The 25,235-nt window shown below is 40.7% G+C and overlaps 1 protein-coding gene across 2 annotated transcripts in view; it reads left to right on the plus strand.

Annotated features, from left to right (window-relative positions):
- The window catches only part of SYT1 (synaptotagmin 1), a 193,741-nt gene extending 189,190 nt beyond the window's left edge, over positions 1–4,551 (plus strand). For both annotated transcript variants that reach the window (XM_028105473.2, XM_028105474.2), the window contains exons 7-8: positions 5–138; positions 4,345–4,551. In XM_028105473.2, the coding sequence (XP_027961274.1) occupies positions 5–138; positions 4,345–4,551 (341 nt within the window). The remainder of the gene's footprint in view (positions 1–4; positions 139–4,344) is intronic.
- Positions 4,552–25,235: the final 20,684 nt, after the last annotated feature.

A 25,235-nucleotide genomic window follows, 5' to 3' on the forward strand; every position in this document is an offset into this window, starting at 1 on the left:
TCAGATCCTTATGTGAAGATCCATCTGATGCAGAATGGCAAGAGGCTGAAGAAGAAAAAGACAACAATTAAAAAGAACACACTTAACCCCTACTACAATGAGTCATTCAGCTTTGAAGTACCCTTTGAGCAAATCCAGGTAATGTCAAATATAAGTTTGTCTTCCCATTCAATTTTATTTCTTCAGACCAGATAGATGAAAGACACAGACCTTGTAAATTATCAGTGCACATGCCTTCAATAGAGTTGCCATTCTTATTCCCATGCACACTTGATAGTCAAGCTACATCAAGAAGGAAATGATGAAATTTACAGCGCAAGATGTGCTGACTCAGCCAAAAACAGCTGGCATTCTGTAGAGCAGAAATAAAGTAGGAAGAAGAAAATCAACAGGACGACTCTGCTAACTCAAAAAGTACCATAAAGGTTAAAAGGCCAAGAGAAAATGAATTTTCACTATTCATTCCCAGCCCACAATATGGAATTCTCCTTATCATAGCCTTATAGCAAAAAAAAAAAAAAGATAAATATTTTGGTTGATGCTAAATATGCAGCATCTTTAATCTTTCATTATTAAAAGGTGATTAACAATAGAAAAATCAGAGTAAGTCGTATTTTAATTGTTTAAATTTAGCTTCCTGTTTCTGAGTCAGAATGGATGGATATTTTTGCAAAGATGAAACCTTAATTTGCTGGATAATAATTGTTATGATAGGGAGTATTCTATTAAAGGAAACTGTGGATAACATTGTCAAAACAGGATGCTACATGTAGCCACAATAATGGTATATGATCTTATGATTTAGCAATTTTTAAATAATTTTAGGTTCTCTTACCTTCTATCCATAATGAGACTATTGGAACTCAAAGTTCACATCCAATAACTATCGGCTATTTCTTGCTAATCTTTAATGGATGTTGGATATTAGACAGATGCCTTAAAGCAACACTACTTTTACATTTTATTAAATAATTGATATGGGTCTATCTTCTCAGTCCTATAAAAGTTTACCCACAACATGAAGGAGAAATGAAGGGTAGGCATCAAAAGTACACCATGGAAATTTCTAAAGGTCCAGAATGTGAAACATCGGGAAATATTCTTTATTTTTACTTTAATCTAGAATCTAATTTAGAGTACAGTATCTTAAGAACAAATCATACCTTTATCCCATGAAGAAAGCTAATATAATAGCTACATTTATTGTATATTTATTATGAGCCTAGGCCCAATTTAAGCACTTTACATACTTAATCTCATTGCGTCTTTACAATAACCTTATGAGAGAGGTTATTATCCCAATTTTATATATAAGGAAACTGAGGCTTAGAATCTCCTCACATATAAAATAGGAATAATAGAATCCACATCAAAGAGATTATGCATATATCGCTTCTCAGCCTTTTGGCTAAGATCAAGTGTAGAGATTATGCATATAAAAGCCCTTGGAACGGGGAACACTCAGTAAATGGTTCCCATCACCATTACTATTCACACTGTTAATTTTGTCTCTTTGTCAAATTAACACTTTATTAGAAAATAGATCTAACAATAAAATTAAAACAATATAAGAAACAGTGCTGTCTACTAGAACTCTCTGTGAGGATGGAAATGTTTTATCATCTGTGTGGTCCAATACAGTAGTCACCAGCCGCAAGTAGGTAATGAGCACCTCAGCCACTAGTGTGATCCAGGAACTTTATTAATTTTAATTTACTTCAATTTATATAGCTACATGTGGCCAGGAGCTACTTACTGTATTGTATGGGGCAGTTCTTTAAAAATCACCGGCAATCCACCATCTTCACATCACTTAATGGGATTTATATAACCTTTCTCGTGCACATTTTCACGTGGTAGTAAACTGCACATATTTACTTTCAACAGTTGTTATATAAGTAGATGACATTGCAGAGGACACTGATCCCCTGTCCCCAGTCACCTGTTTACTAGCCTGAACCAGTGGGGTCACTGCTTTGGATCCACTGGCGACCCCCCAAGATACCCAATTTTCTCCAATTTATTTTGCAATATTTGTTCAGTGAACTCTTTTTTGAGTTCTAAGAACTTGCTCCTATGGAAACTTAATGCCTCCTGGAGTTTTGTTTTTTAATACTGCAAAACAATACAAGGCGGGGTATTGTGATGAAAAATCCTATTGTAAATTTTCTTTGAGCTACAATTCTACACCTATTTAAAAAAAAATGTTCTTTTACAACGATAAATTGCAGCAAATGTAAATATATTAAAAATGAAGAGGGACGCCTGGGTGGCTCAGTTGCTTAAGCCTCTGACTTGGGCTCAGGTCATGATCTCTGGGCTCCTGGGATCGAGTCCCTCATCAGGCTCCCTGCTCTGTGGGGAGTCGGCTCGCCTCTCCCTCTGCCTCTGCCGGCCTCTCCTGCCTCCCCCACCTGCCCTCGTGGGCCATGCACGCCCTCTCTCCCTCAAATAAATAAAATCTTAAAAATAAATGAAGCACATTAAAAACAAGACCTATGCTGGGTTTCTGGGGCAGCATTTTAGAGTCTTCTGTCAGGACAGAGAGAATCTGAACCCATCACAGATTACGTTAGGTGCGGCGATAAAGAGCCCACCTTCGACTGCGTCCCTTGTCTTTCTCAGCTTCTTGTCAGTTTGTCCTTTTCCTTTTTCTTCTTCTCTTTTCTTTTTTAGTTTTCCCCAGGAGACTGCTTTCCTAGTTTTCCTAGAGAAACAGTTGAGCATTTTACATACGAAAATAGGGGTCTGGGTTTCCTTTATTCTGAGGTTATAAGATTATCTGGTTTCTATCTGTCTCTATCCCTGTGAAATATATTATGAGCAAAATATGCTGATTTCCAAAAGTACATGTAAATGTTATAACCTGTAAATGTATAAATAAACTACATGTGCAGCTGCAAAAAATTAATCCAAGGCCTTTAGAAGGAGATTGTCTTGAGTACTATCAATCAGTCCCTTCCTAGATGAAATAATCAAAACCTACTCCAACCATTTACTCCAACCTCCAAAAACCCCGTTTTACCTTTGTGCATAATGTCCCTAATTAACTCCTACCCCCCATTCCCTGCAATATGATTTCATCCTGATGAATTTGCTTGGGAAAAGTTCTGAGAATTTTTCTGAGAACCAAAGTGATTCTGTTCTCTGTTCCAAATACCATCCAGTGGATAGATGACGCCCTTGATAATGGAATCTCTCCAAGGCTGCACAAGGGAAGATGGTTTGTTTCCTTTATTGCCAATGTGTTGCATTTTACATTCCAAATTCCACTTTCAAGAGCGGTCATTTTCTCTGCTGTGAAGCTGTCTGTGGGTGCCATCTCTTAGCACACTGGTACAATAATGCAGTCCTCAGAGTACAAAGTCCATGAAAGGGCCAGAACTCAGCAGGAGCTTCATTTGGCCCTGGCTTCCATCATTACATTTTCCGTTCCTTTTAACTCTGGCCACCAAATGTTATGCATTATACTTTATTCTAAACTCTTCCTTTATCTCTGCACTCAGTTTCTAGATTAGAGCCATCACATATTTTGACTAAGCAAATCCATTACTTAGGAAGCAGAACTAAAATGTGCTTTCAAAAAGTGTGTCTTTCATATCATAATGGCGTGCGTTTGCTTTTGTTGATTCAGGCAGTTCTAAAAAGTAAGTTATTAAATAAACTCTCACAATGTAATGGAATAACTGAAGTAAATCTTGTGCGCCTAAAAGGTTATTTCCATTTGAGATCAGCGCTGGATATGCAACAGTTACTCAGCAAATGTTTATTGAGAAAATGTATAAATGGGGAAATTATCTTTAGTTATTACTTTTTAAAGATTTTCATTCTATTGTTACATTTAATACTCACAATAATTATGTGATTATTATACTGAATACCAATGCCAGAAATCTTGCTGATGAGACAGTTGAAACAAATGGACTTAGAGGTGGACACAGTTGACAAAGACAGAAGGCATGGTGGAGTATATATAGCACAGACTGTGAAAACCAACCCACTCGTTCCTTACATGACCCCAGGCCGGGGACTTCACGGCGTCTTCTTTGTGTAATGGCAATATTAATAGGATCTATTGTGAGAAGTAACTGAGTAGTTCATGTAAAAGAATTGTGCCAAATACCTGAAAAAATTTAATGTGTATTCAGTATTTTGAAGCTGAAGACGGTGATGACGGTGACATCATAATGGTGAAAGGGGGATTGGACTCAGGTTTTCACATTCAAGTCATTTTCAGTCTTGGCCCGGTGTTTTGAGACTGGTTCTTATTTCCAGTTGCTTAGCTCTCAAGGCAGCTTTGTAAGAGGGTAGGGTGATTAATGTTTCTTTTGTGTTCTCTTTCAGAAAGTGCAAGTGGTGGTAACTGTTTTGGACTATGACAAGATTGGCAAGAACGATGCCATCGGCAAAGTCTTTGTGGGCTACAATAGCACCGGGGCGGAGCTGCGACACTGGTCAGACATGCTGGCCAACCCCAGGCGACCCATCGCCCAGTGGCACACCCTACAGGTAGAGGAGGAAGTTGACGCCATGCTGGCAGTCAAGAAGTAAAGGAAAGAAGCCTTTCTGCGTTTGCCCACATAGTGCTTTTTAGCCAGTATCTGTAAATACCTCAGTAATATGGGTCCTTTCATCTATCCAGCCATGCATTCCTAACACAATTCAGTGGTACTTCAAATCCTGTTTTAATTTGCACAAATTTAAATGTAGAGAGCCCCTAAGTCCTTCATCATGCCACTGCCCTCCAAATCTACTCTTCTTTTAAGCAATATGATGTGTAGATAGAGCATGACTGAAATTATTTATTGTATCACACTGTTGTATATACCAGTATGCTAAAGATTTATTTCTAGTTTGTGTATTTGTATGTTGTAAGCGTTTCCTAATCTGTGTATATCTAGATGTTTTTAATAAGATGTTCTATTTTAAATTATGTAAATTGACTGAGATATAGGAGAGCTGATAATATATTATATGGTAAATATAGTATTGTCTGCATTCCAGCAAAAATATCAACTTGTGAGGCACTAGTACAGTCAAACTGACGTCTTAAAGGACAACTTAAACCTGAGCTTTCTATCGACCATTTGAGAACCAAGATACACTGACACCACATACTTGGTGGGTGAATCCAATTCTGTAGAATTTCTTCACAGGCAAATTAGCATGATCTGAGCAGCATCCAGACCGACCTCCAGGAAGCATAGCCACAAACCAGAACGGCGTCTGTCCGTACATATCTACAAAGCTAAAACCAGGGCTTCACTCTAATATTTGAGGAAGCAACTGAACAGGAGTCAGTGATTTCATATAACTGCATATAGAGTAAGAACACGACGGTGTTCCGTGTGTGTGGGTGGGTGGGTGGGTGGGTTTGGGTGTGTGTATGGGTGCATTTGTTTGGGGATGGGGTGGGTGGGAAGAAGCTGAGGGCAGAAGTCAGCATTTCTGAAATATTGCCTGACTATTTAAAAAGAAAAAAAAAGTAGCTCTCCGTTATCACCTTTATACAAATGTGCATCCTGTGAATTCTGCTCCAGATTTCATACCTATAATAATTCCAAAAGGTTTGCACATTAGACTTTGTAACAAAATATTTTATTATACAAAACCGTATTAGAAGGAATGCAGAATATTTTTAACACAGCAATCTGTGCTTATTACACAAAATTACTTTGTGGTAAACAGACAGTATTGTAATCCCATCAAAAGATGAAAAAATAAACAATTAGCCATAGTTCTGAATGCACTTCAATTAAGCCAAAACAGACAGCTAGTGATCTTTTTATATGCTCTTTTTACTTAAATAAGTTTTAATTTGTCCTTTAAAAAAAAAAGGTGAAACAATACCAAGAACAAGTTCTAGCAAACTGAAGCAACCTCTTATGTATACTAGATGCTCGATTTAGGAGGAGTTTTTAAATGTTCTCAATGTCATTATGTAGTAAATGGCACTATTATGAAGCTACTAGTCATTCCCTAAGAGTCTTCAAGGACTGCTCTGTGTAACACTGTGACTGCCGTGTGTGCTTAGACACGTAGTTTCCTCAGTGGATAGCACTCAGTTTATTCCGTAGTGATGTTGTAACAATACTGCCATTCCCTTCTACTGCACTGCCCAAGGTGTGTGTAGCACAAACAGTTCTCATTACTAAGGACCAATTCAGAACTGAAAAGCTATGCATAGGACAAGAAAGATACATAGAATGGGGTGGAACACACAGCATTTTGTCAAGCACTGTGCAATATTCCATATTTTTTCCCCACTCTGGTAGACGACCACTCTGTGGAAGGGCAGCCTATTAGCTCACGCTGCATCCATGCACTTCTGTGACCCATTTCAACTCCAAGGCCACAGACAGCAGTGATGCCCTGAGGTGAAAGTTTATCTTCGCGAATACCAAAACAAGAAGGAGGAAAACCAAGTATTAGTCTCATGTTCAGACTCTAGGATATCATGCCACGTTTTTTTAAAAACTACAGAGAATTCAAAAAGGGCTGATGGGAGGCTTCACACACGAGGTTGGCTGTTTCCTGATAAAACTAGAATTCCTGTCATTCTTCTTTTCTCATCGAAGAAGAGGCAAGCCCTTGGCCTTTCAGCCCAGTCAGGGCAAACTCGTCAGGACTGGGACAGACACAAAGGACGAGGGAGTATAACCTCTCTTCTGTGGATAGCCCGTACTTTTTAAAAACATAGATAACAGAAGAGGCACAAGTCATGATGTGAGATTGAATATCAGTTTGAACAGAGTCAAATGAGAATCTTTCCAATTTAAAAGACCAAACCCTACCAAAGAGAGGGAGTCGACTGACTTTTAAAAATTCCTTCAACATCAGAAACTGACATTTAATTTCACTGTATTCAGCTTTAAGTTGTTCACACTGAAACAATACTTTCAGGCAAGCAGGTTCGAGCTGCCGAATACACATTATTTCTCGCATTAAAGTACTACTAATGCATTCTCTTGCAACACTGCCAGACATGGGACTGTCACCATAGAATTAGTTGGGACTATGCCATGTTTCACCAGTCAGTGATTGAACCTGCTTTAAAGACCAAGATTCATCCTTAGATAGGCCACATGTACCTTTCTGACAAAGCTGTGTAAAGTATTAGAAGCTGATGCTCTAGAAAGATCCTAGTTGCCTTTGTGTATATTTACTGCCTGCTTGAGTGTTTCTATGTGTGGGTTTTCTCTGTATCTTGTAGAAATGTTGGGGTGTTCTCTTCTGCCATATGGCTCGTGGCCCGCGAGCCAACTACTTTAGCTGTATTTACCTTCGTTTTTGATGAGGTGATTTAAATTTTGTTTCACTTTGTGTAGTGACCCCACAGTAGTTTTCTGATTGTTGTTAAAAATGACTTAACATATTACATGGATATTCAATTAAAATGTTTTATTTCCTGTTGATGCTGCCGCCTTTCAACTCTTTCTCTTCCTTGACTGCTGGGTCAGAGGCCTGTGGACTTTGGGGGCTGCGGGAAGCAGTGGCCACTGAACAAAAACCTGCACTGACTGCCGGGCCCTGAGTCGTGACTGTGAATACAGAACGGCTGACTGATGCGGAAACAACACCCAGAGAGCACGGGCCACCACTGCCCAGCGCTCCCCGGTCCCCATGAGTTTCTCGCTTCCTGTCTATCAGCAGTTCATCCGGCACACATGCAGGCTTTCTGCTCTGCCCAAAAGGTGTCCTCCAGGGTTTTTATTCTACGGCTTGAGTCACATCTTGTCTCCAAAATGGGACTGAAAATAAGATTTTTTAAATTCCGTTCTCAGAGCGTAGCATGCCGCATTAAATTCCCTGCCTCCTGCAATGACTAGGTAAAACAAGTAAACATCTTTCCTCCCCTCGATTCGACATTGATTAGCGCCTCCTGTATACCATGTTTTTACTGGATGCTGGAGAGACAACAGATGATGTAATAAGGTACCCCTGGCCCCAAGGAGCCTACAGGCTCAGACACGTGAGCACACCATCACAATACATAATGATGGCACCCTGAGTCTCTGAGAAACTTCTCTAAACCAATCACAGTGGACGCCACAGTGTGCCAGCCTGATCCCCCCTTCAACACTGAGGCACTCAACCTGCAGCTGCTGGAAGCCTTGCCTGATGGCAGCTCACAGCTGTGTCCCTCTGCCCTCTATGGAGGACGCTGCCTAACTAAGGTCAGGCATCCTCCCCGGCCACATTCCATGGCCCATGCAGGATCTCTCTGAAGCGGTCTCTCAGTTTCCAGCCCCAAGGGTTAGTTGAGAAGGCTATTGAAACTGCAATGCCGTTCACCTTCTCCCTCTCCCCAATCCGTTCTCCTCGCTCCTTTCCAGAGGTTTTTCCCAAGAGCATTTCTCCGTAAACCCCCTTCATCTCAGAACCTGTACCCTGAGGATCCCAGCCTGTAACACATTGTTTGGGGGAGCAGATATCAAGAAAAGTTTAGAGGTTAAGTCCTAAAGGAACTGGTAGGAGTTATCCAAGTCAGAGAGTGGGCAGGATTTATCTCATTATCAAGGCTGGCCACACCATATTCCCTTCAGCCAGCTTTTATTAGGCACTGCCAAATAAGGATAGGGACTGAGCCAAAACTGCTTAGGCAGACAGGGGAAAGGCCATTTAATTATGTGCACTCTGAGGACGCAGCTGACAGAGTTCTAAATGTAAGTTGAGGAAAAGAAATTTAAGGCCCACCTTAAAGGTTAGGTGCAAAAACAAAACAAAACAAGAAAAGAAATAGGCATTAAATATATGCGTTTGGTTTCCAAGAGTGAGCATTTTGTTTTTCTTAAATAGCTCTCAAAATTTGGTAGAAAACTATTTAAAGAATATTTCTTAATTACAAAAAAAAAAACAAAAACACCTCAACCTTTTGTCAATGTCTGTTTTCCCAAAAGGCTTTTAGGTTTCAGATACATACACTTAGGATATGTATTAGGTGTTTTAGGACAACAAAACTATTCCAGGTATTTCAAAGAGGGAATTTAAGAAATTGGCCACATAGAGAGGGCTGAGAAAGCCACGTACAGACTGTGGGTTAACCTAGAAGTTAATAGATGCCATCTGTAGTTGTATGCTAGGGTTGCCCTAATAAAATACCACCGACCTGGTGGCCTAAACAACAACAATTTCTTTTCTTATAGTTCTGGAAGTCAGAAGTCCTAGACTGAGGTGTCAGCAGGGTTGGTTTCTTCTAAAGCCTCTCTCTTTGTCTTGTAGATGGTCATCTGGTCCCACTGTCTTCATGTGGTCTTCCTTCTTTTTGTGTCTGGGTCCCCAACCTCCCCTTCTTGTAAGAACATGAGTCACATTGAATTGGGGTCCACCCTAATGACCTCAGTTTAATTTAACTACCTCTTTAAGAACCCTATCTCCGGGGCACCTGGGTGGCTCAGTCATTAAGCGTCTGCCTTCAGCTCAGGTCATGATGCCAGGGTCCTGGGATCGAGCCCTGCATCGGGCTCCATGCTCAGCGGGAAGTCTGCTTCTCCCTCTCCCACTCCCCCTGCTTGTATTCCCTCTCTCACTGTGTCTCTTGTCAAATAAATAAATAAAATCTTTAAAAAAAAAAGAACCCTATCTCCAAATAAAGTCACATTCTGTGGTACTGGGGGTTAGGACTTCAACATATGAATTTGGGGGGGCGGGGCACAATTCAGTCCATAAACACCAGGGTAAGGCTGGATAAACAAAATGGAGGGATGCCTGGTGGCTCAGTCAGTTAAGTGCCTGACTTCAGCTCAAGGCATGATCTCGGGGTCCTGGGATCAAGCCCCGAGTCGGGCTCCCTGCTCAGCAGGGAGTCTGCTTGTCCCCCTCTGCCCCTGCCCATCCCCCTGTTTGTGCTCTCTCTCTCAAATAAATAAATAAAATCTTAAAACAAAACAAAACAAAATGGAGAAGATAGTGTTACCATAGCCCAGAACTCTAAAGGAGGGGCTAGAACCTGGGGGAGGTATCATGGGGCCCCTCTTTTCTGGAACCACCAAAGGGTATCAGGTGCTGGTGGTGGGACCAACAAAGAGGCTTCACACTGGCCATTCTGGGAATGCCACAAGACCCTGATCCAGTAGCAGCCCCACTATTGGCTAGAGGAAAGCCAATAGAAGCTAGAAGCAGGAAGAAGATTTTTTTCTCCTCTCCCCCTACCTTCTCGTTCCACCAGGGCTTCCCATTGGGAAAACTGAATCAGAGTCAGCTGGTAAGGAAGTTTAGGGAATAGTCTGCTGGGTCTTAGAGCCCACCCCCCAAGTACATAGCAGAGCACCGAAAGGTGGGAATGAGGGTGGAGAACAAGCAGGCAAAAGACCAGTATGCTAAATGTCTTAGTCCCTTCACGCTGCTGTAACAACAGTGCCATAGACAGTGGTTTAAGCAACATATATTTATTTCTCACAGTTCTGGAGGATGGGAAGTCCAAGACGAGAGCACCAGCAGATCCAGTGTCTGGTGGGAGGCCATCTTCTTGCCGTGTGTCACCATGAGGTTGCTCTCTGGGGTCTCTTTTATCAGGGCACTAATCTCATTCATGAGGCCTCCACCCTCATGACCTAATCACCTCTTAAAGACCCCACTTCCTACTACAATGGCAATGATGGTTAAGATTTCCATATAAGAGTTCGGGGGATGGGGTAGGGGGGAGACACAAACATTCGGTCCATAACATTAGCTAACCTTTTAGCAGCTGCATAGACCTTCTAAATGCTCTCGTTTCTTCCTTGGAGGATTCAGGGGTTCCTATCTGAGCCACACAAGTCATCCCATCCCTGATGAAACAGATGTATAGGAATCACATTCTTATTCGATTTACGTGGGGAGTTTACTGTTATAGATTTGAAAATTCCAACCATGACTGCCGTTATCCCCAGCCTGCAAAACATCTTTATTACCAATGCACAGGACTCTTTGATGTTTAGCAAGTGATTTAAGCTGCACAAAAATTTTTACAGTAAAACAGTCAGTGACTCTGGAATAAGAAGGTAAAAGAGCAGGAAAATAAAGATGAGAAATAGCCTGATACTAAATGTACAAAGAAATTTTCCAAAGCATACAGAGTAATAATTATGTAGGAGGAACCATCAAGAGGGAGCAGTAATAAAAACACCATGCAAACCTGCTGATGATTTGTGTGACTGAAGTTCCAAGGCTGGCTCCAAGTTACTTGCATTTTTAAAAATCTGCATTTCAGACTTACTGATTCTTTTACCCTCCCCCCCCCAATACACATCGCTAAAGTTCCCACACTCATCCCTTTTCTTTGACGGTAACCATCCTGCCAGCAAGGCTTTTTCCGCTGTGCAAAATGTACTTGCGGCTGCCTCGGTACACACAGGTTAAAAAGCATTTCGTAGCAAACAAGTCACTTCCTTTCGGCTGTCCACTTTACCTCTGTCACCTTCATACTGCCTCCTGACTCGGAGTGCAGCAAAGTGTTGACATCCTTTATAGGCAAGATTGTTTGAGTTGTCTGTGGAAGGAACCCAATTTAAATTGGATTAAAGAAAAGAGAGAGGGAAAGGAGAAATGGGGAGAGGAAGAGAGAAAGAGACAGAGACCAAGAAAGAATGATTGCATTCGGGAACATCTTGATCAAGGGGCTCAGACAATGTTATCATCCCCGTTCATTCTCCCTCTCCCTCTCTCTCTCTCCCGCTCTCCTCCTCCCACCCGCAACTCTACCATCCTCAGCGCTGACTTCATTATCGAGGCCAGTGTCACCATGTGGCAGCACAGATGGCCCCGAGCAGCTCCAAGCTTATATTCTTCCAGCCTAGCATGCTTGCCAAGAGTGCTACTTGCACAATTATATCACCACAATTCCCAGACCTGATGTACATGCTTGGGTCACATGCCTTCCTTAAAATGATCATGACGTGTTCACTTTGGCCAAACCTAGGGTATGTCCCCAGCCCTAGAACCACCATGGCATAAGGACAATTCCTCAAAGGAAAATCAAAGTGCTACTACCAAGAAAGAAAAGTGAACACTAGGCAGACAAAAACAACAGGCGTCTACTCTTTGGCACCCAGTATACCTCTACCCGAAGAGGAGAGACCCTGAAGGCATAAACTCAGGCCACAGTGAAAGCCTGGTCATTCTTCCCTCGGATCAAAAACACTATCGCAGGGGCACCTGTGTGGCTCAGTCAGTTAAGCGTCTGGCAGCGTCAGGAGTTTGGGCCCCAAGTTGGGCTCCATGCTGAGCATGGAGACTACTTACAAAACAACAACAACAACAACAACAACACATCACTATTGGAAAGAAAATTTTAAAAGTATGCAGCATTTTTCAATTATCTGAAAACATCTATTCACCTTGCTATTTATTGTCAGGAAAACCATTCATCTGCTATATTTTTTTAAGCAGCCTTTTCTTGAAAGCATTGAGACGTTAACATGATTTTAGATTCTTGAGTTCATTTAAAAATGTTATAGAAACTGGACAGTAAGAAAGGGAAATAAGAAAAAATCTGGGACACCTGGGTGGCTCAGTCGTTAAGCATCTGACGTGGGCTCAGGTCATGATCCCAGGGTCCTGGGATCTAGTCCCGCATCAGGCTCCCTGCTCAGTGGGAAGCCTGCTTCTCACTCTCCCTCTGCCATGCCCCCCTGCTCTTGCTCTCTCTCTCTCAAATAAATAAAATCTTTAAAAAAAAGGGGGGGGAATCACCCTACACAGCCTTGTTGTTTTTACATATTGGCCCATATACATCCACCTTTTAAATAGTTTTACTCATAGTGTACATACACTTTAGTATCAATTTCTTTCACTTAATATGAAAAACAAGCCTTTTTTCATGTTGTCACAGTCTTTACAATTCCTTTTTTTTTTAAAGATTTATTTATTTATTTGAGGGGAGGCGAAGGGCAGAAGGAGAGGGAGAGTCCCAAGCAAACACCCCACTGAGGACTGAGCCCACGCTGGGCTCGATCCCACGACCCCAAGATCATCATCCCAGCCAAAACCAAGAGTCAGATGCTCAACTGACTGCACCACACAGGTGCCCCTACAACTTCTATTTTTAATGGCCATCTGACTTTTCTTCAGACAGATAAACAAAAACTTAATCAACCATTTCCCTAATATCAGATATTTAAGTTGTTACTAAGGAATTTCTTACATAAATAACATTGCAGTGGATACTTTAGTGAGATCTTATTTATTTTTCTATTACTCGATCAATATCTATTATTAAATAGATTTTATCTGTTTATATTCTTAGGATAAGTCTCCAGAATTTTCCAACTTGGTTTCTTGGAGGTTTCTTCCAAAATACTCTGCCATTGGTGTTATGTGTTCCGGTTTTCCCACAGTGTCCCCAACCGTGGGCATTGTGCTTTTAATGTCTGGCAGCTGTGGAGGGTCATGTGCCTAGGTAATGACAGGTCCGGAGCAGGAATAGGAGTCTCTCCATTTGGGGACTGCTGTCCTTGTCACTAGTCTAGGCAGCTTGGTTAAAAAAATCTGTGGCATGAGAAAACCACTGGTAGAGAGCCTGAGGAGAGAGGGTGTCAGGAGAGAATCTTACAGAAGAGAATGGCCCAGGAAGAAAAGTGTTCAGAGGTGACTTCTTCCTCCCCCTCACCTGCACGTCAAATCCTGTAGTCTGCATTGTGGAGCTTCTTCGCTTGCTCCCTGCTCTCTATTTCTACCATCACGTGCTTCATGCAGACTTGCATCGTATCTCACCTTCAGGGGCAAGGAGCCTCACAAGAACCCTCCCTGTGCCCACCCTCACCTGCTCTGGTTCTTACTGTCAGCTTGACAGATGGCAGCCTGGGCTCCAGTCCTGGTTCATGCACTTAGCTGAATAACCCAGGACAAGTCCCTTAATTTTGCAAATTCAAAATAACGGTTATTAAAATCTGGCATTGAATAAGCATTTAATAAATGGTACTTATTTTTTTAATCTAGTCTGGATTTGGCAAACTTTATCTATAACAAGACAGATTGTAAATAGTTGGGATTTTGTGGGTAATCTCTTCTCTTTGTCTATCCATCCTTCCTTCCTTTCTTTCCAACCCTTCAAAAATGTAAAAACTCTTTGTAGCTCATGGACCATACAAAAACAGGCAGCTATATAGAATTTGCTGACTAGATTCAAGTTATGTCACTCTTCTTAAAAGCCTCTCATGTTCCTCTTCCTTACAGATCAATGTTTAAATTCTTCAGTGTCCCCATTCAACGCCACCCCAGATATGAACCCCCTCCCCCACTGCCCTCCAAGCCCTGCCCCATATGCTAGCTACACAATTCTCTAACCCCATCCACAGGTTCTCCCATCTCCGTGCCTTCACTTAGGCTGTCCCCTCCACCTGAAATTCCCTGACAAAGTCCTATAGCTGGGGGAGAGAGGTGGGAAGGAAGGGTGTGGAGAGACTCAGGCAATTTGGGGAAGGAGGGATGCGATATTTATTTCCAAATGCACTGCACAGTCACTCTCTCTGTGAAGCACAATCTAAGGTGTCAGGCTCAGTTCGCTATTGCTGGATCCTTCTAGCCCACACATGGTTCCTTCTACCCGCAAATGCCTCTCTGACCCTGAAGCAATCAACAATGCTCTTTAAAGTAACAACGTCTGAAAGATTCACCACTTTCCTTGAACATACAGTAGAATTTTTTTTTTTAATTCAGGGCAAAATGAACACATTTTAGATTAAAGCAATGCCTCCTCCAGCAAAGGCGAGATAGATGATTTATAAGTTATCAGAAGGAGTTGGAAGATAGGTGCCTAAATTCTTGTCGGTATCATGATTGCCTCATTTTCTCACATTGCCCTTAGATATGTGCTGCTGGGTTTCTCACAGCCAGGACCCAGACCCAGTGACTCAAATGAGGCAGGCCCGGGAGGGTAATTTATGGGCTGAGGGAGTCATTGACTTCTGCAGTGCCTCCAGCCAGGAGGCTCCCTGCTTGTGTCCCCACAGCCAGGGTGAAGGCGTCTGTCTCTTTTGTGTCCCCACCCCTGGAACACACCGCGACCTCAGACGCACCTAGACCTGCTTTTTTATCCTGAAAACATCCTCCTACTTCACCAAGAGTTCCTTTGGCACATGTATACCATTTCTACATATTTATTCAATACTTACTCTGAACTAAGTGCTAATTCTTTGGTTGGGAGTCTGCGAGGGGAAACTGAACTGGGATCACATTATGAACTGAAAATGTGCTTCCCACAAATTCCTATGTTAGAGCCATAGTTCCCAGCACTTCAGAATGTGATTATATTTGGAGATAGGGTCTTGAAAGAGGTGGTTAAGTTAAAATGTGCCCCTGTGGGTGGGCCACAATCCAATCTGACTGGTGTTCTTGTTAAATAAAGATTAGGCTGCACAAGGGCACACCAGGTGTGTGTGCACATGGAGGGAAGGCAGTGGGCAGACCGCAAGCGGGCGGCCATCTGTAAGCCAAGGAGAGAGAGAGCCCTCAGAGGAGACCAACTCTGCTGGCACCTTGATCGTGGACTTCTAGTCCCCAGAACTGTGAGAAAACAAATTTCTGTTGTTTAAGCCACCCGATCTGTGGTACTGTGGCGTTATGGGAGCCCTGGCCGACTAATAGAGGGCCCATCCCCTTGACAGAACTCAAAATGTTTCAACCCAAGTGAAACCAGCCTTCCCAGGGCCATAGATCAGACCATCCAGCCCTTTCTCTTACTTGAAACAGAATATGCTCTCTCTTTCCTAAGCCTGTCCCAACACAGACCCTTCCCTTCCAGTCCCCCCACCTCACCAGCCAGGGCAGTATAGCACCCCATTTACCCAGTCTCAGATTGATCACTGTTCTATAAAACTCTGGATTATGGACACAGGGAGGTGAGGAGGTTTACACAGGGTGTGTGTCTACACTTTGTCTCTAATACATGCTCTATCAGTCAGGGTTCTCCAGAGAAACAGAACCAATAGGATGTGTGTGTATAGAGAGAGAGATTTGTTTTAAGGAAATGGCTTACATGATTGTGGAGACTCAGGAAAGAGTTGCAATTCAAGTCCAAAGACGGTCTTTGGGCAGAATTCCTTCTTGCTCAGGAGAGGTCAGTCTTTGTTCTATTAAGGCCTTCAACTGATTGGATGAGGCCCATCCATATTATGGAGGGTAATCAGCTTTACTCAAAGTCCATTTAACGGTTAATCTCATCCAAAAAAACACCTCCAAAGAAACATCCAGAGTACTGTTTAACCAAATATCTGAGTTCTCTGACCCAGAAAACTGACACATAAAATTAACCATCAGAGATGTCTTCCTTGTACTAAACTGCTTTGCCCTGCCCTCACCATACCGGTTAGAAGTGCAATATCCAAAATAAGAGTTACTAGCCACGTGGGGCTACTGAGCAATTTGAAATGGGTCTAGTCCAAGTTGATATGTGCTGTACATGTAAAATACACACCAAGTTTCAAAGACTATAACAAAAAGAATGTAAGTATCTCATTAATAATTTTTATATTGATTTCATATGGAGATGATCATTTAGGAGGTATATAGAGTACATTCCTTTCCTATGACAGCCATACAAATTATTTCCAACTTATTGGCTTAAAAAAACACAAATTTATTATCTTACTTTTCTGTAGTTCGAAAGTCTGACACAGGTCTCATTAGGCTACAGTGATGTTTTGGCAGGGCTATGTTTCTTCTGGAGACCAGGTGAGAGTCATATATATTTATATAATATATATATATATTTATATATCTTATTCTTTCATTTTCCTTAGGTCCTTACCTAAATATCAACTTTCACTCTCTCGATGCCATCACCCTCCATCCCCCTTATACTGCTTTATTTTTCTCTATAAAAAATACCATCTGGCACTAAATACTTTCTGGTTTATGTTTACTGGGTGTTTCTTCTCAAAGAAATGTATCCATAAGGATAAGCCTTTCATTTGCTTTGTTAATTTCTGTATCTCTAGCATCTAAAACAGTGCCTGGCACACAGTAGACACTCAATAAAAAAAATACTGGACAATAAATATATAATTGACTCAAAGAATTAGTATTATGTTAGGCTGAATAATTAAGAAAAAGCTAGATAACCATGTATTCAATATTATTTTTTCAGAACTGCAGTGTTTAGTTCTAGCAGATTTTTAGAGACATCTTTCAAGACTGATCAACCATGTTTGCTAATTTTCAGATGAGAATCTTATCCTTCAAAGAGCTAGCGGTTTCAAATCCTAGTTGCCTTTTTGCCATTCAAAATCATTTTCTCTTACATGGATAATTATTTAAATCTAGCCTTTAGAACTGGCAGAAGAAAAAAAATGCAGACAATTGCTGTTACAACAAATGGAAAAGCAGCAAAAATTACCGATATTTTCAGTTCATTTAACCCCTAATCAACTATCAAGCAAAACATCCTTCCTGACTGACAAGCTTCCGTTAGCAAACCAAAGGGCCTGCTTCTCTCAGGTTGCTGTCACACCATCAGTCTCAGAAAGCAAACTAATTGCTTATCATTCATGCAGAATGGGAACAGGGGCATTATTTTTCCTTATTACTGTACAACTCTATTTCCCCATTTGCTAATGTTTTTGGAGCTGTTGATCTCAACTTTCAAATCACATTTTTTTTCTCAACCCATACAGAAAGCAGCTGTTTGACTTTGACTAAATGTTTCCTTTGGTTTGTTTTTCTAAAATCACATTGCCCTTGATGTTATTATCTCTATGCAACATTGTCATGTTGTAAAGAAACTTGCAAACTACCAACAGTCTTCGTCTTCTTTCCAGAAAACCTTAGGTAATGTCTACATGTTTTCCCAAGTCTTTACCAGTCTTATAACCCTTAAAGATATAAAAAGTATAAGTTGTTCTGCTAAATCACTTTTTAAATTACCAAAAAATTGGACTAAGAGTATCATAAAGTTGAAAAGAAATATCATAATTCATAAGTTAAGAGCAGTAGTAACTTTTACCCTACCAGATATTAAAAAAATTTAGTCACCATACTATACAGATAAACCAATGGAATAGAATAAAAAAGTCCATATAGAGACCAAAACATATATAAGAATTTACTGTATGAGAAAGTAGCCTTTTCAATACATTTTAATAGAATGTTTTATGATTGCCCAATCATTTGGAAAACAAAATATTTTTTTATCATTAAATATTTTTTTAATTTTTATTTATTTTTATTTTTTATTTTAATTCCAGTATAGCTAACATACAGTGTTATATTAGTTTTAGGTATACAATATAGTGATTCAACAATTCCATACATTACTCAGTGCTCATCACGGTAAGTATATCTTAATCTCCTTCATCTACTTCACCCATCCCCCCCACCCCTCCTCTCGTAACCATCAGTTTGTTCTCTATAGCTAAGGGTTTGGTTTGGGGGTTTCTTTGGTCTTTTTTTTCCTTTGTTCATTTGTTTTATTTCTTAAATTCCACATATGAGTGAAATCATATGGTATTTGTCTCTCTCTGACTGTCCTATTTCATTTAGCATTATGCTCTCTAGATCCATCCATGTTGTTGCAAGTGGCAAGACTGCATTCTTTTTTAATGGCTGAGTAATATTCCATTGTATATACATACCACATTTTCTTTATCCACTCATCCACTGATGGACACTTGGGCTGCTTCCACATTTTGGCTTTTGTAAATAATGCTGCTGTAAACATAGGGGTGCATATATCCCTTTGAATTAGTGTTTTTGTATTCTTTGGGTAAATACCCAGTAGTGTGATTCCTGGATTGTCAGGCAGTTCTATTTTTAATTTTTTGAGGAACCTCCCCACTGTTTTCCACTAGCTATACCAATTCACACTCCTACCAACAGCACAACAGCTCCTTTTTCTCCACATCCTCGCCAACACTTGTTTCTTGTGTTTTTGTTTTAGCCACTCTGACAGGTGTGAGGTGATACCTCACTGTGGTTTTGATTTGCATTTCCCTGATGATGAGTGATGTTGAGCATCTTTTCATGTGTCTGTTGGCCATCTGGATGTCTTCTTTGGTGGAAAACAAAATATTTAAATCCTACATCAGATAGGAATGCTCTGGCTGCAAATAACAAAATAACAAAAACTAATAGAGACTTCACATATAAGGGCACTGAGTTTCATATAGCGTGAAGTCCAAAAGGAGGCAGTCTCAGGATTGGTTCATTACTTAAAGATGTTTTTAAGTCTTCAGATTCTTTTTATCTTTTCTCTTCAACATCCTCAGTGGGCTGGCTTTTTGTCCTTGGGTTTGTTGCCTCATTATCCAAGATGGCTATCGTCACTCAAGATATCAAGTGCTCACATACCAAAGTAAAAGTAGGCCAGGCCCTCCTTTAGTGTCTCTCTCCTTTTATCAGGGAGTTAAATTGTCTTTCTAGAAGCCTCCCAGAATTTCTCTTATGTCTCATTGGTTAAACTAGGTCTAGAATCATTCCTTGCTGCAGATACCTCACTGTGGTTTTGATTTGCATTTCCCTGATGTTAAGCCAGTGTCTGACTTTTTCAGTCTGCAGTTGGGAGGTAGGCAAGGGAAAAGGGGGCTGGAAATGGCTATTGGGTAACCAGTCAGACTTTCCATAATGCATATCAAATACATGCTTCTGGCCATCATGAGAGTAAGTGCCAGTGGCCTAGCTTCCCCCCCGCGCCTGCCCCAATACACGAGTATCAAAGTAGAAAAAATATGTGAAATGACTGTTTTCAGATGTTGGACAACAGAATAAATAGGACTGAGCTCCCTGAGAAAGAGAAACAAACAAAATGAACCATATGATCATCCCAGCTTTCTGGAGAAATTTTCAGACTGCAGCAGCAGACAGATGGGGACACCACACAAAGTATGGTGGTCTTACTGAGTTGGGGAAATAGAGATTGAAGCTCGTAGCTATTAAGGTAGCTGGAATATGTGGGAGATACCAGAAAAAAGGGAGATGTGCACACAAGGAGCTCCAAAACTCCGCATAGGAGTCCCCTAGAATCTTTGGCCAAATATTAAACTGTGTGTGTGCAAAATGAGATTCCATGAGTCTAAGCCAAAAAAACTATCAGGATAAGAACAACCACCAGGACGCTGTGAGCTGAACAACAACCAAAGCCTGCATGAGCCTGGGAGAAATTTGAGTCTCAAGCTGTCGGAGTAAAAAGACCTTATTGTACACCCTGGGAATTTGGTGGAGACTCCCAAAAGGGCTATGCTCAAGGTGTGGCTAACATAGCCCTAGGGTAAAGACTACTCCAGACCTGCCCTGACAAAGCTGAAACACAAACCTGGAAAGACTCACACTGAGTCACAAGTACATTAATTGCCTGCTGAGCAAAACTCAGTATTAAAGAAGAAAAGAAATCCAGATGCTCAATTATGTAGCATCCATCACATTTGTATACAAGCAAGTATTACTAAAAGATAAATGAAGAAAAAAACATGACCCATAACCAAGAGAAACTCAGTCAGTGGGGCACCTGGGTGGCTCAGTTGGTTAAAAATCTGCCTTCAGCTCAGGTCATGATCCTGGGGCCCTGAGAGTTGGGCTCCCTGCTCAGCAGGGAGTCTGCTTCTCCCTCTCCCTCTCCCCCCACCCCCGCCCAGCTCCTGCTTTCTCTCTCATAAATAAATGAAATCTTAAAAAAAAAAAATCAATCAGTAAAAACAAAACCTATATGATTAAAATATTTGAAGGCAAAATGGAAAATATGAATGTGCTAGAAGAAAATGCAGGAAATTTCATGCTTTACACTGAAAGTTAAAAAGTACCCATAAAACGATTGCTAAATTTGACTTCCTACAAATTTAAAACAACTGTGCATCAACAACAGAACATTTTGTGAACTGATTTTAAAAAAACAAGCAGCAAACTGGAGGGAATGTAGTTTCCTTGAAAAATGGCTAAAATTATTAATATATAAAGCCTTTCCGAGATTAATAAGAAAAAAATGATGCAAATTTTTAAAAACTCAATGCTTATAAAAAGAACTGATGGTTGGGGGTTAAAGAGTACACTTATCATGATGAAAAAACTTAAATTTTAAAAATATTGATAGTCAATACATAAGTATTCAGCTTCATTAATAATAAGATAAATGCATGTTAAGTACCAAAAACTTATTTCATGTAATACATTAGCGCACATTAAAAAGTATAATATGCAGTTAACAAGGGCAAAGGTAAACTTTCATATACCACAAACAAGGAGGGAGGTGTGGATCCGTTCTGAAGGGTAATTTGGCAGCATTTGGTAATAGCTGAAAAACTGTTTATAATGTTCAACCCTGCAATTCTACCTCTAGGAATATAGCCTAAGAAAATAACTAGATAAGCGCCCACGAAATGTATATGATGATGTTTGCCACAGGGTAGTTTATAGCAAGCTGTGGATAGGACAAAATATTTGAGCACTCATGGACTAGCCACGCTGCCAGGGCATATACAAGCTAATGAGACAAAATGCATGTGAAAACTAAATGACCCATCTCACTAAACCCTGTCACAGTTAAGGGTTCCTTGGGCCTTAACTGCACGTCACACTATGAGGAGGGAGCCACTGAAAAAGCCTGCCAGCTCTGTGCAGAACCACGAAGGCGAAGAACATGCTGGATAGAAAGGTCTGCTTCCGAGTGGCTGAGGTCAGTAGCTGGGCTCCTAGATTGATTTGTGTCACATAAAAGACACTCATGAACCCTCCCAGAAATACTCAAGTAGGAGGACCATTTAGCAAGGGGTTCAAGGAGGCAAGAGCAGATGGAAGCAAGACCCAAGGAATTTGAGTTTTCTGCTTAACATTCACCAAGGAGTGAGAGGTGGGAGGAAAGCCCACTTCTCTATTATCATCTTCCCTATGGAGCCTCATCCCATAAAAAAACCAAACCAAACCAAACCATACTTCCAGTCTACATCCAAAGCTGCTAGAGTTTCATTTCTCTCACTTGGTTTCTAAATTCCTCGTCCATATTTCTTTGTCTTCTCTCTCTGTAGGACATTCCATTGTTTTTACTAATTATATTTTTTTAAAAACACAGATTTCTACTCTTAGCTCTTGAGATAGGGGAATAATGGGTATATTATTTTTCTTCACTTTTTTTTTATATTACTACATCTTGAAATTTAAAAGTAATTGGGTAAAAAAACCACCCATGTATCTACTGGGAAGCAAAAGTGAAAACCACTCAGAAGCAATCCTGACATACTATTTAAATGCTCTTTTTATATTTCTATCTTGTACTGAAGTTATTCTTGATATAATACTCATCTCCACTGGACTACATTCTAAATACATGTTCAGAAAAAAGAACACATTCTCTAAACTGAAACTGTTGAGAGCAGAGACTTTTTCCTTTAATCCATTATTTTATTCAACAAAAGCAATGATTAAGTGCTTCAAAGTGCAAGGCACTAGGTTTTGCCCTGAGTTTTTAATCTGAGCAAAAGAGATACAATTTGTTCCAAAAAAGAATTTTAGGTGAAGAGATTGTGCTTTTTTCCTTCATATCCAGGGGTCTCACAAATGCCAGGAATGGGGGCACACTGGATAAATGTTGGCTTAACTAATGGTTAACTGCCTTGGGCACCAGGGCCTTTATTTCAGCCTCCCCAAACCCCCAAAGCATTATTTATTCAACCATCTTTTGTCCATTCACTGTTTTAATATTACCTATACATGTGCAGATACCCTGCTTTGCAAGACAGGACAACAAAAACCACACTAAAACCTCTGCAAACAAGAAGTGTGCACAGTGGGAGGGGGCAGAGTGGAGGGATCATAGATCTGTCTTTGCTTCAGTAAGAGTTGTTATCGCACTGTTTATGACCTCTGTAGGAGCTTAATACACAGAGATCTTTGATGAGAGTTAATGAAGGGGTATATCCTATAAAAAAATAATACAGAACAAGAAGATAGAAATGGCTGGTTCTTTAAGAGAAAAAAAAAACAGACCTGTGTGTGGGTGTGTGAAGGTGGGGAGAATTCCAGTGATTTTGCTATTGCTCAAAATATTTTCGGAATTCCTTTTGGTAACAGTATTCATAAAAATATCCTAAGGAGAGGTTTAACAAAGGTATTTGGATATAGCTGAGACAGGAAGAATTTCTTTTGGTCAATCACAAGATAAAATTCTACTCAACATTTCTCAAACTGGGATTCCTTTTATACTAGTCTTACTAGTCTTAAAAATAAACCAACAGAAGAATTCTGTGGCCAAAAAAGTTTAGACGTTATTTCAACCTATCCTCCCCCCTTGGAGATTTACAAAGTGTATTTCTATCATATTATCAGCTCTTGCTGAGTAACTATGGATTCCCGAACTAACTTGACTCAGAAGTCTTATTTTATTTTTATTTCTTTTAAACTTTTATTTATTGGGGAACCTGGGTGGCTCAGATGGTTAAGTGTCTGCCTTCAGCTCTGGTCATGATCTCCAGGTCCTGGGATCAAACCCCACGTCTGGCTCCCAGCTCAGCAGGGAATCTGTGCTTCTTCTCCCTCTGCCTCTCCCCCTGTTTGTGCTCTCTGTCTCTCTGTCTCTCTCTCTTAAATGAATAAAAAAAACTTATTTGAGAGAGAGAGAATGAGAGCACAAGTGGGAGGGGCAGAGGGAGAGGGAGAGAGAATCCCAAGCAGACTCCCAGCTGAGCGCAAAACCCCAAGCCGGGCTTGATCTCAGGTCCCTGAGATCATGACCTGAGCCAAAACCAAGAGTCTGCTGCTTAACTGACTGCACCACCCAGGCGCCCCTTAAAAGTCTTTTTTTTTTTTAAATGTCTATTAATATCTCCTAGAATGCACATTGGACAATCTATTATTGAGATATAATTGACATATAACAAGAAAACTTTTTTAAAAGTAACACATGATCTTCCTGTGTAATTAAAATTTTTTTTTCTAAAAACACTTGGACAGGGGCGTGTGGCTGGCTCAGTTGGTAGAGCATGCACTCTTGATCTCAGGGCTGTGAGTTCGAGCCCTGCATTGGACGTAGAGATTATCTAAAAATAAAATCTTTTTTTAAATAAAAAAATAAATAAAAAGACTTAGACATATAGATTTTAGAAAAATATACCTATTTTTATTTTTTTAAAGATTTTTATTTATTTATTTGACAGAGAGAGACACAGCGAGAGAGGGAACACAAGCAGGGGGAGTGGGAGAGGGAAAAGCAGGCTTCCCGCCGAGCAGGGAGCCCGATGCGGGTCTCGATCCCAGGACCCTGGGATCATGACCTGAGCTGAAGGCAGACACTTAACGACTGAGCCACCCAGGCACCCCAAAATATACCTATTTTTAAAATCAGTTACTATAGCAAACATGGCAAGTTGTATTTCTCATATCGATTTTTCCCTTTTGCCTTTAAAAAAACAAATCTTTTCTGTTAAATGTGGCTCAGTGGGGTGCCTGGGTGGCTCAGTTGGTTAAGCGTCTGCCTTCGGCTCCGGTCATGATCCCAGGATCCTGGGATCGAATCCCACATACTCAGGTTCCCTGCTAAGCGGAGAGTCTGCTTCTCCCTCTCCCACTCCCCCTGCTTGTGTTCCCTCTCTCGCTGTGTCTCTGTCAAATAAGTAAATAAAAATCTTTAAAAAAAAATAAAAATAGGTATATTTTTCTAAAATCTATATGTCTAAGTCTTTTTGTCCCTTTATCCTGGCTGGGACACAAGCCTGACACCTGAGGTGCAGCCAGCATCTTGTAACCAGGGAACTGAAAGCTGCACTCTCAGGAGAAGAGCAGAGAGTCAAGTGGCCTGGGTGACTCGCTGATGGCATTACTAGGCTGCCCTGGGCTCCAGGACTATGTTTGTTTCAGAAAAATTAACTTCTTTCTTGTTTAAGCCACTGTCACATTTTCTTTTAATTTCCTTTGTTTTAACATTCTCCACTGAGAAACAGTTATGATTACATTTCACATCATTTTTATCTTGCAAAAAGTTGATTGTGTCTCAGAATGTTTGTACTTTCATATAATTCACCGCAAACCCTTCTTAACAGTAGGTATAGTATACAAAAACCAATAAAAGTGTATGTATTTATAACTATTGCAAGCTCTACAACAATGCAAACCTCTGTAGGTCAGCACTGAGACATGAATAGCCCAGTAGTTTCTGGGGCACCTGGTTGGCTCAGTAAGTAGAGCATGTGACTTTTGATCTTGGAGTCCTGAGTGCAAGCCCTATACTAGGCATAGAGCCTACTTGGGAGAAGAAGAAAGAAAACATATATATATACAAGTAGTTTGTTAAGATTTTTCTAAACCTGGAGGTGCCTGGGTGGCTTAGTTGGTTAAGTGTCTGC

The sequence above is a fragment of the Eumetopias jubatus genome, unplaced genomic scaffold (assembly GCF_037043125.1).
Source record: "Eumetopias jubatus isolate StellerSeaLion01/CBP00866 unplaced genomic scaffold, mEumJub1_p1.0 scaffold_8, whole genome shotgun sequence".
NCBI classification, from domain to species: Eukaryota; Metazoa; Chordata; class Mammalia; order Carnivora; family Otariidae; genus Eumetopias; species Eumetopias jubatus.